General features: G+C 38.9%; 2 protein-coding genes across 3 annotated transcripts; one reads left to right on the top strand and one right to left on the bottom strand.

The window, feature by feature from the left end:
• The first annotated feature begins 361 nt into the window (after positions 1 to 361).
• LOC18041730 lies at positions 362 to 6,907 on the top strand. Of its 2 annotated transcripts, none has more exons than XM_006434866.2 (17): positions 362 to 775; positions 1,432 to 1,788; positions 1,895 to 2,035; positions 2,142 to 2,274; positions 2,391 to 2,504; positions 2,604 to 2,677; positions 2,756 to 2,830; positions 2,930 to 3,022; positions 3,211 to 3,271; positions 3,582 to 3,914; positions 4,511 to 4,637; positions 4,736 to 4,835; positions 5,203 to 5,272; positions 5,358 to 5,513; positions 5,613 to 5,708; positions 5,876 to 6,195; positions 6,387 to 6,907. In XM_006434866.2, the coding sequence occupies exons 1-17, from the start codon at positions 695 to 697 to the stop codon at positions 6,636 to 6,638; spliced, it is 2,583 nt and encodes an 860-aa protein (XP_006434929.1). In that variant the 5' UTR covers positions 362 to 694; the 3' UTR covers positions 6,639 to 6,907. The 2 variants fall into 2 exon arrangements, with proteins under 2 accessions (XP_006434929.1, XP_024039919.1); XM_024184151.1 differs by having other exon boundaries at positions 1,432 to 1,809.
• A 1,017-nt stretch (positions 6,908 to 7,924) lies between these two features.
• Positions 7,925 to 9,073, bottom strand: LOC18041729 (pathogenesis-related protein 5). Its single transcript, XM_006434865.2, has 2 exons — positions 8,895 to 9,073; positions 7,925 to 8,740 (listed from the first exon to the last, which is right to left on the bottom strand). The coding sequence occupies exons 1-2, from the start codon at positions 8,947 to 8,949 to the stop codon at positions 8,058 to 8,060; spliced, it is 738 nt and encodes a 245-aa protein (XP_006434928.1). The 5' UTR covers positions 8,950 to 9,073; the 3' UTR covers positions 7,925 to 8,057.
• Between the last annotated feature and the right edge of the window lie 2,174 nt (positions 9,074 to 11,247).

Below are 11,247 nucleotides of genomic sequence, written 5' to 3'. Positions count from 1 at the left end.
ATCCCAAACAACAACAGCAACAACAACAACAAGAAAAATGGCAATAACAACTCACCTAGGGTTTTCAATTTTTTTCTTTGATTTTGGAGATCTCCGAAGATTTTCAACGTGATTTAGCTTCTTTCAAGTGCCAACAACTTTCTCCGCTGCCGATGTACGCTGCCGCCGACAATCTATAGAACTTCCGGTGATGAGATTTTGGTGAGAGGGGAAGGAATTTGCTTGAGGGAAACGTGAGAATGAGGAGGGTAATTTCGTCCAAAATGTGGTGATTTGGCTAATGTTGAAAGAAAAAAATTTGAGGGGTTAAAGTTGAAAAATGCCTTCTTTTTTTGGCTTGTTTTGTAAATTTCCCAAAATTCTTTCGTTTCGATTCACTTACTCCATAACTCATTCATTGCTTTATTGCAAACAACAATCTATCAAGTCTTTAAATTTATTTCAGAGCTGACGAATCGAGACCGTTCATTTTTATCTCCGTTGTCTCTTTCAAATTAAAAGAGAGAAGAGTACAAAATCATAAATCGAAGCTGAGTCTTTTGGTTATTTTAATTTTTTTGTGTGTTGATAGTTTTGAAACCAATCGATTGAAATGCAGAATAGCCTGCGATTTTTCTTGGTACTGAAGCCGATCGACAAATCGCTGGCGATTTGATGGAATTGAGAGTATTGAAGCTACCATTTTCATTATTTCATGGAGGAAATTTTTCGATGTAGTTCATGCAATGCTCGCCGATTTGGCAGTAAGCTTCGATTTGCTGCCGTTATTTTCGAGGTTAGCTCAGTTAGCTTTTCGTTTTTACTCTTATGCCACATTTAGGGTTTTGTGCTGTTTTTACTTGAAATTATAGTTTTAAATTTATTTTCTTTTTAAATGGAAAAGGTAATCGAATTTTGCAATTTCTTTTAGTGACTGTTCAAGTCTGGGCAATTTCCAGATTCAGGTTTTTCTTTTAATATGGAACCGAGCTTATTAGCAGAGTTCTGTTCTGGTGACCGAGTTCTATTTCTTCTTCCTACTTTGTTTTCTTTTTAAATTACTTAATTTTTCTCCCTTAAAGTGCTTTACGGGTTATCTGCGGGAGCAATTGTGTAATACTTTTTTTTTGGTTCAACTGTGCTTGGTGTTTAGCTTTAGCTGGGTTAGCTATATAACATGGTGTTTGCCCAAGAGGGTAGTATCTGGTGCTAGTGTGTTTTTGGGTCAATCGTGCAACTATTATTAGTGTTATTCAGCTTGTTTGGTTAATTAAGCGGATACACTTGAAAAATCCGATCTTTTTGCTGGTAATTGTTAGTTTTGAGTTGATTTTTTTAGATCTGCTTATTTTGCATGGCAAATTGGTTTAGGGTTTCTGTTTGTGCACTCAAAAACCTTTTTGAATTTGTTTCATATTGGCATAACATGTCTTCTTTTATCTTTTGTTTCAGATATTATTGATTTTTTTATGGTTTGACGCTGTACATGCTAAATTGCAAGAACACCAACTGCGATGGAGAGACTCTGAAAGGGAAAGTGAAAATATTGTATCTCATTCATGTATCCATGACCAGATACTTGAACAGAGGAAGCGGCCTGGTCGGAAAGTCTACTCAGTTACCCCACAGGTTTATCAGAAGTCTGGTAGCTCGAAACCATTTCACCATAAAGGAAGGGCATTGCTTGGGATTTCCAATTCACAGGAACAGATAAATAATGCCAAACAACCTATTAGAATTTATTTAAATTATGATGCTGTTGGTCACTCGCCTGATAGAGATTGTCGTAATGTTGGTGATATTGTGAAGGTTGGCATCATTAATAACTTGGTAATAGTTGCCTTGGGCTATGACTGATAACTGATGTTAGTGTGGTTTATTTGTTTTCATTCTTTCTTCCTTTTCCCTTTACCAGCTTGGGGAGCCTCCTGCCACTTCTCTTCTGGGAAATCCTTCTTGTAATCCTCATGCTGATCCTCCAATTTATGGTGATTGCTGGTATAACTGTACATTGGATGATATATCTGACAAGGACAAAAGGCATCGCCTTCGCAAGGTTCTAATTTTTATGCTTTTCATTATTATAGTTGCTCTTGTGGTACTCTCGCCAGAGAGTCTTTGATATAACAGAAGAATTAACTTTTGCAAACAATTTCATGAAGGCTCTAGGCCAGACAGCAGATTGGTTCAGGAGAGCCTTAGCTGTTGAGCCAGTGAAAGGGAACTTGCGGTTAAGTGGATATTCTGCCTGTGGACAAGATGGAGGCGTACAGCTTCCACGTGAATATGTTGAAGGTATCTCATTGGAACTCACTTTGTTTGGTGAATTTGTTTTTTATGGTACCACATGAATCTGGTGCTTCTTGAAATGCTCATGAACTCACCCTTCTGTTTGTTTAAATCATACATAGAGGGTGTTGCTGATGCGGACTTAGTTCTTTTGGTGACAACAAGACCTACCACCGGCAACACTCTAGCATGGGCAGTGGCATGTGAACGTGATCAATGGGGCCGTGCAATTGCTGGTGAAAATTTGATGGTTCATCTTTGAACTGCTTAACATTCTCTTGCCCATCCATGCTGCAGAATTCTGAAATCTTCTCTATGGCGTGTTTTCTGTGTAGGACATGTGAATGTTGCTCCTCGCCATTTGACTGCTGAAGCAGAGACTCTACTTTCGGCTACTCTCATCCACGAGGTCAGTTGGTCTTCAGAGTAATAACTTCTGGAAATATGAATACACTGTTTGTGCTAATCAGCTCTCAGTATCTTTCAGGTTATGCATGTTCTTGGCTTTGATCCCCATGCATTTTCCCATTTTAGGGATGAGAGGAAAAGAAGACGTAGTCAGGTATATACTATGGTGTTTACTTTCAAATTGATCTAGAAATGATGATAGAGATCTACTTGTAGTGTTTCTATCCGGCCGGCTACTCAACGCTTTTTGCAGGTTATTCAACAAGTTATGGACGAAAAGCTTGGGCGGATGGTGACACGCGTTGTGCTTCCTCACGTCGTCATGCACTCACGTTATCATTATGGGGTAATTCTTACTCTTCATTATGCCAGTAATTGTGATGGGTATCTTATGAGAAGCATGAGAATATTATCTGTTATGTATTTGTGTTCCATGCTTAAATCTTTGAGAAGTCATAGGCCAGAAAACCACAAATTATTCTTATCAAAAAAAAAAAAAACCCCACAGATTATTGATAAGTGGTACATTGGCAGGCATTTTCTGAGAATTTCACCGGTTTGGAGCTAGAAGATGGGGGAGGGCGTGGAACATCAGGTTTTCCTTTTGTTAAATTTCTTTTACTATATTCTTCATGTGCCTATTTCTGCTTAATGTTTTATTAGTTTCAGCCATCAATGAATTTGTTCACACTAGTGGAAACCATCTCAAGATCACTATACATATAATTATAATGATTGTTATGCAAGTTGCTTTTACCGAAGGAAAATGAAATATTGAAATTTATGTGACTAAATTACAAATTTACAACAGTTGTTGCCTTCAATATCATCATATTGGATATATCAATTTCATTGTCAAATCTAACATTGTAATGATTAATGTTTGTTTGCTACCTTGCCTGCAGGATCTCACTGGGAGAAGAGACTACTCATGAATGAGATTATGACAGGATCAGTGGATACCAGATCAGTAGTGTCAAAAATGACATTGGCTCTATTGGAGGATAGTGGCTGGTACCAGGCTAATTATAGCATGGCAGACCGTCTTGATTGGGGTCGAAACCAAGGAACTGACTTTGTGACATCGCCTTGCAACCTTTGGAAGGGTGCATACCATTGCAACACAACCCTGTTGTCTGGTTGTACATATAATAGGGAGGCAGAGGGTTACTGTCCAATTGTAAGTTATAGTGGTGATCTCCCTCAATGGGCTCGTTATTTTCCACAGGCTAACAAAGGTGTGTTCTTTTGCTTTCATATTTCTTTTTCTAAATTTTGATCTCCGCTTTTTTTTCTTTTTCTTGTCTTATTCCATTTCAAGTTTTGCTTTTTGGGCCTTAACCATTTACCAATTCTCATGAGTTTCGTGCTGCTATTTGCTAATATGAAATTCAAATGTCTTGATAGATTTGGTTCTATGTGGGATATCTCATTTGTCCATCTGGCCTTCTATCACTTTACAACTCTTTGTAGATTTCAATTCTAATAAATGTTAGAAATCGGAGAGCAGTTTGTCGTATGCTGGCATTTGTACTTTCTTTTTGTTATATTTCCTTTCAAAATATTGTTAGATCAGTGAGAGTTGCAGTGCTTTGTTGATATAGTAAGGCTCACAACTCTTTTAGGATAGGCGTATTTCCTTTATGCATTTTCCTGTACCTGGGATGTAAGTATTTGAGCCTGTTCAACATTAGTTTGTAACTATCATCTTGAACTAATATTCTACTTCTAATACTGAAATACCATAATGCATGAATGTTTTAGCATATGTAGTGAATGAAGCAGATACAACTATGTTATAAATTCTATTAACTTATAATGTTGGCTATTGCAGGTGGTCAGTCATCATTGGCTGATTACTGCACCTATTTTGTAGCGTACTCTGATGGGTCATGCACAGACACTAACAGTGCACGAGCACCAGACAGAATGTTGGGTGAAGTGCGAGGGAGTAACTCTAGGTGAGATTGTGGTTTTGGAACTTTCAAAGGCATACAGTTTATTAGTTTAGGTATTGAAGTCACAACATCAATACCTAAATTTCTCTGTAAATGTTTAGGTGTATGGCCTCATCACTAGTACGTACTGGGTTTGTACGGGGTTCTATGACTCAAGGAAATGGTTGCTACCAGCACAGATGTGTAAATAACTCACTGGAGGTACGATTTGGTGCTTTTCTGTGTGTATTGTTACCATCCTTTCATAAAGTACTTAAATCATCTGTGTGGATGAATGAGTTATGGCTGACCTTGCAGCCTTGGTCAGGTTTGTTAACTTTCTAGCTGTTGTTATGAAGTGACTTTTTTTATTTGAAATTTGATTTATTTGTTATAGCTTCTTTTAAATACAAGTTACAGTTTCCTACAAAAATACAATAATGACTACGATAAACCTGCTACCATCTTTAGATTGCAAAGCCTCCATTATGGTTGAGTGGGCGTCAACTTTTCCTTTCACTTGGAAACTATAATTAGAGCAAGGATCATCTCTGTACTTAAGTTTGTTTACACGCATCATTTCTTTTAGGTTGCTGTGGATGGTATTTGGAAAGTATGTCCTGAAGCTGGAGGGCCAGTTCAGTTCCCGGGTTTCAATGGTAAGGATGTTGATCTATCTACTTATTTAGTTTAATAAAATTGAAATTTCCACACTTGAAGTATTTTTTAATATTGTGTTTGTAGGTGAACTGATATGCCCAGCTTACCATGAACTCTGTAGCACTGGTGGCCCAATTGCTGTGTTTGGGCAATGTCCCAACTCATGTACTTTCAATGGAGATTGTGTTGATGGAAAGTGTCACTGCTTTCTAGGATTTCATGGTCATGATTGTAGTAAACGTGAGCTGTTAAACTCTTTTACTTACGCCACACTAGTCTATGCATGTACCTTTATCTGTTATTGCTTTTGTGATTTATCTGAAGATTCTTCTGTTGCAGGATCTTGCCCTGACAATTGCAATGGACATGGCAAGTGCCTTTCAAATGGGGCCTGTGAATGTGAAAATGGGTACACTGGCATTGACTGCTCTACTGGTACTGAAATTATCCTTTTCGAAAAGTTATCCTATTAGTTGGCTTGTAATCTTTCAGTTGTGGTCCCATGTTTCTGCATACAAATAATTACTAGATAACTACAATGCAAATGAAAAAAAATGCAATAAATTAGTGTCTAAAGAGACGTTTTTGGGCATGATATGCAGCTGTCTGCGATGAACAATGCAGCCTTCACGGAGGGGTCTGTGATAATGGAGTTTGCGAATTCCGTTGCTCTGACTATGCAGGCTACACTTGTCAGAACAGCTCCAAGCTCATCTCCAGTCTCTCGGTCTGCAAATATGTGCTGGAGAAGGATGCCAGTGGGCAACATTGTGCACCGAGTGAATCAAGTATATTACAACAATTGGAAGAAGTTGTTGTAACACCCAACTACCACCGTTTATTTCCAGGTGGTGCAAGGAAGTTGTTTAATATTTTTGGGACTAGCTACTGTGATGAGGCTGCCAAGCGACTAGCTTGCTGGGTAAGTGTCCCGTCCCCCCTTCTCTCTCTCCCCCTCTCTTTTGTTATCTTTTCGTGCCTAAATTGTAGGTGTTATAATGACTCGTTATCATGATATGGAAGATACTTCTGCTATCTGAACTGTGTGATGTCCTTGTTCCTCCCTTCTTCATGCAACATGACTAAGATAGTTGTATCTGACTGAATATCCAGATCTCCATCCAGAAGTGTGACAAGGATGGTGACAATCGGCTTCGAGTATGCTATTCAGCATGTCAGTCGTATAATTTAGCTTGTGGAGCATCGCTCGACTGCTCAGACCAGACCCTCTTTAGCAGTAAAGAGGAAGGGGAGGGGCAGTGCACAGGTTCTAGTGATATTAGACTATCATGGTTAGATCGTCTTCGCGGTGGTTTATATTTAAAAAATAGTTCTTCCAAAGGAATGTTTGTAAAAAGTAGCTAGCTTTAGTTCCCCCCACCCACCTTTTTGATATATATATTTTTTCTCTTGTTAATTTGGCCTGTAATTTTTCTAGGGTTTAATTGTAGGAGATGGCATGTAATGCCCTAGATGTAGGTTTTTCCCTGATGCTTAGCCCAAAAGTTGTTCAAGAAGTTGGGTAAAATTACCGCTTTCGAAGATGAAAGCCACTTTGTAGAGAAACTGTAATGTATTTGAAAGGCGAAAAAAAAAAAAAGGAAGAAGAAGAAAAGAAAGGTTGTTGAGAGTGAGCTGATGTTTGGCCGAAGGCCCTTAAAGAAAACAAAATGCCTCAATGTTTTCCTTTGGTCTTTTTTGTGTTCTTTTGAGCCTTTCGCCGTTTTTTCTCTATGCGGGTTGTGTACAATATGGGATGTGATTAAAACCCAAACAATTGCCCTCCATCAAAAAGGCTAAAAATCAATGCAAAGAAAATCCTACAAACATTAAGTAATCATTTTCAAATGAAGATGAAGACGCAGCTTCGGCCTGATCACCTCTGAAATTTGATTGCTTCGCAAATAAGACCTGGAGCGCTAATATGATTGTTTCATTTGTTAGTACTAATTTCGTCCAATATAAAACAAGTTTTCTTAAATAGAAAGCACAGACAGAACATGCAAATTGTTCGCCTCAATCCCCGTCATCACCAATAACATCTTCTCCATACTGCTACCTTCTATTGACATACATCTAGAAGGATCCATCTGATTTCCCCTTCATCCTCATACTTCACCCGTGTTTGTTTGCCGGCAGATAACAATTTCATACCATTTCAACATCTGATATAAACTATATGTAACATAGCTAAATGCACATTTTTTATTTTAAGCTGAGACTCTGAAATCGCGATAATACGTAAATCAGCTAAACCAAAATTATCGGGATCTTAATCAGAAGACAGCGATGGTAGAGAAATAATGAGTTCTTTTTTTAAACATGGGTCTAATCCAAGGAAACTCTACCACCTTAGAAACTTCAAAAGCAATGAGCACAAGCACAACAAGATCGTGCTCTCTGTTTGTTTGTTATTTAATTTTGAGAAAATGACGCTCGAAGAACTGAAAAAGAATGCCTAATTTATCAATTAATTTGAATCCATCCAACCAACCCACATGAAAATCAGTCCGCAAAAAAATAATCAAAATTGCTAACAAAAGTATTAACCCCTTTATTATTAAGACGGATTAACCAACAAATTCAAATTCAATATAGAAGCTCACGTCACACGGATGCGCTAATTGTATATAACTCGTCGAGGAAAGTAATGTGTTAAGTATATTATTATCATTCACACGAGGACCCTTTTAAATATTCCAAGGAATTAATCACGAAACGTACACTTGGACAATAATATAAAAAATAAAAATGATCAAATATCTTTACCTTCTAACTTATTACTTAACTGGGGCAAAAGGTGATCAAGTAATCAGACCCGGAACAAGTACAAGTACTAGACGCGTCGTCATAAGCATAACTATAGGCCGTGGGACACGCATGCTTGAACAACTGTGAGTACTGTGTCGGAGAACACGTATCCGGCGTGGCATGATCGCCCGTGCAGCAAAACTCCGGCGTGTTGAATGCCGCACACGCGCTCTTACAAGCCACAACGGAGCCCGAATCCGTGACCTGCAGCTCAGCGGGACAGTTACCGTTAAGATCAGCAACGCAACCAGCGTACTGGCAATCCCCCTTACCACCAACTGCCTTAACACCTAGGCCAATGTTATAACCGTCAACAAGACTGACGTCATAAAAGTCTTTTTCATTAGGGTTGTTGGCAATGGTGAATTCTACTAGGCTGACAGGTGGGGCTCCGCCGCCTGTGCATTTCAACACGCCGCCGCAATCACCGGTTGTGCATTTGCCGGTGCCCGAGGCATCAAAGTTGCAGCCCGTTCGGCCCCAGATTCGGCCAGACCAAGTAGCTGGGACGGGGAACTGGACTGACGCACCGGTGGGTAACGCAAAACCCCCGTCCCCGAGCGTGGCTACGCCGTTTCCGCATAGAGTCCCCGGCCATACTGTGTAACTGCAGTGGTTCTCCAGAGTGAAAACTGTAGCTGTTGTAGCCACAATGCCTGCACATTTTCGAAAAGTATATATATAAAAAGTTAGCCGTCTGTCATTAATAATCATGAACTTTTGATCAGAATATATAAATTTATATGTCTAAAAAGAAAAAAAAAAAGAAAAAGAAAAAGAAGAGGGGTTATTATAGCTTTCGAAAGTTACCCAATGAGAAGAGCATTATGAGAAGAGAAACTGAGGAGCAAGTGTGGATTGCCATTGTTCGTGAGAGGAGAGAGATCGAGATGGATTGATGAGAATATGAGATTTACCGAAGGTGGGGTGGGGGTATATGAATGTAAATTAATTAATTTAATGCTGGGGAGGTTAGAGTTGTTGTAGTTGGGATCGTGGAAGTTATATAGAAACCGAAAGATTGCCTATTTATGTATCTTGGGACGGACGGTATCCCTTGTTTATCTTTCGACATATTAATTTCGTCCTATCTTTTCGTGATCTTGTTAGGGTACGTTAATTAATTATTGATTTTTACATGCTTCCTCTTCTTTCGTTTTTTATTTTTTGTCCTATCTTTTCGTGAACTTTCTGTGGCTATGAATTATATATGATAATCTTTACCTAATTATATCATCATCATCATCATCATCATCATCATCATTACGTCTTGCGTTGAGATTGAACCCCATAAGGCCACAACCACAAATTAACAGTGGCAATGTTCTTGAATATTTTGACGCAAATCAGACGCGGGATCCCAAGGAAACAAGCCATGTGCAAAATCATAGAATAACAAGGCTTACGCCAAGCGTTGATTTCAAATAGTTAGCCAATGGGGCCTCAGATTTAGCAAGTTCAGCGCCAAATTTTAAATGGGTTACAACGGCTCTGGGTTCTCAGGAAATGAAAGAAGAAGATCAAAATTTCAAAATAATAGTGGAGCACGTGCAGAGGAAGCATCAGGTCACGTGACAAAGACTGCTTCCCCCAGACACAGGATGCAGAGAAACAAGCTGTCGTCAATCGTCCAAGCTTCAAGGGTCAAGACTGATGATCCCCCACGTGGCAAACATCGCCACGGCCTCCCACTCTCACAGTCACGCGTCCTTATGCAGCAGGCAATTTCGGTGCACGTGCTACCACCACTCCCCTTAATCTCCTCTTCCCCTCCCAACTGAGCAATACTTTTTTCTTTTTTTCAAAATTTTCTCCAATCAAATATAGATTAGATCTTCATCATGGACTCATGGTCCATAAGATTTTTGAAAATGAGCGTAAACTGCATAATGTAGTGACCAAGTTTGATTTTAATACGCTGATATTTGATAATATGTAGCTAAAACAATCCTTCAAAATCAAATGATGCTATTATTATACTGTAGTTTAGCTCATTTTGAGTCGTACAGGAGAAGTGAACACCGAGACTCAACGTAAAACTATAAGAGCACATCATGATATATGTCTAATCGTTCGGCTAACCCCCAATGAGCCACTCAATTTTCACGGTTGATATATATATATATATATATATATATATATTGTAATTTTTAAGCACACAAGGGAATTGTCCAAAAGAGATATTAATTAGCAATCATCAGCCACTATCAAATTCAAATCTATATCATGCAATTCGCGTCTTAATTAATGGTGACTGGCGGCTGGGGACTAGGGACGCCTATGGGTCCATACAAAGCGTGTTACTGCATTAATAAAAATGCAAAATATATAACTTGCTTGCTACGGCTGTCGAAGCTGGTCCTCACTCACACTCCTCAATTATCGCAGGAGCAGGTGTTACATTCACATTATTCATGTTTCATATGAAGTAAGAGCTAGACAACCAGAAAAGTTCGGTGGTGGGTGCATGTGCTTTGAGAAAGATGAGCTATTGAGCTGAAACGGGAGGCGAACAGAGCAGTGATGCTGGTCTGTTTATTATTATCTTATTTACGACTTTGATCGGTGTAAATACTAAATTTGGCTAAACAAAGGAACCTAATACGCGCGATGGAGGTTGACAAGTTCTTTTGGTTCCCCACCAAATGTTTCCTTCAACCAAACTCAAGATTACTCAGATCAAAGGCTAACAAGCGACCGAACAACTATATGATTGTCCCTCTTTCAGGTGATTTTGATAACGGCTAACCACTTCCTTTCCTTGTTTCGCTTCTCACTTTTCAGCGAATCTCAAGTTAGCTCATCCATACAACTCAAAACTATATCATATGCACCGTCTTTTATGATCATTAAATCATCAACACCCACGACGCCTGACCTAAGCTATACTCTGAAAGTTTCCAAGTGTCATCTGAGATAGACGAGGATTGGCACAATGTTCGCAAATGGTTAAAACATTGGGAGGTAACACGTAAGTTATCTTCTTAAGATAGATCTAAAAAGGACATCATTTGAGTCGTCCCCGCATCAGTTACCAACCAAATTAAGCAAGACACAATCAACATTCAACCGAAAAAGGTTCTCTCATCATATCAGTTTGATAAAATTATGTTTCCTTTTTCTCTTTGTATTCATCAGAGATAGCAAATAAAGAAATCCTGCC

This window comes from Citrus clementina, unplaced genomic scaffold, assembly GCF_000493195.1.
Source record: "Citrus clementina cultivar Clemenules unplaced genomic scaffold, Citrus_clementina_v1.0 scaffold_5, whole genome shotgun sequence".
NCBI lineage: Eukaryota > Viridiplantae > Streptophyta > Magnoliopsida > Sapindales > Rutaceae > Citrus > Citrus x clementina.
The sequence above is the reverse complement of the archived record's forward strand: the minus strand, read 5'-3'. Positions and strand labels throughout refer to the sequence as shown.

Coding starts and splice junctions, on each gene's coding strand:
- LOC18041730 (XM_024184151.1), top strand. CDS start 695: ATGGAGGAAATTTTTCGATGTAGTTCATGCAATGCTCGCCGATTTGGC. Junction 1,810..1,894: donor TTGGCATCATTAATAACTTG/GTAATAGTTGCC, acceptor TCCCTTTACCAG/CTTGGGGAGCCTCCTGCCAC. Junction 3,915..4,510: donor TTTTCCACAGGCTAACAAAG/GTGTGTTCTTTT, acceptor TGGCTATTGCAG/GTGGTCAGTCATCATTGGCT.
- LOC18041729 (XM_006434865.2), bottom strand. CDS start 8,949: ATGGCAATCCACACTTGCTCCTCAGTTTCTCTTCTCATAATGCTCTTC. Junction 8,741..8,894: donor CATAATGCTCTTCTCATTGG/GTAACTTTCGAA, acceptor GAAAATGTGCAG/GCATTGTGGCTACAACAGCT.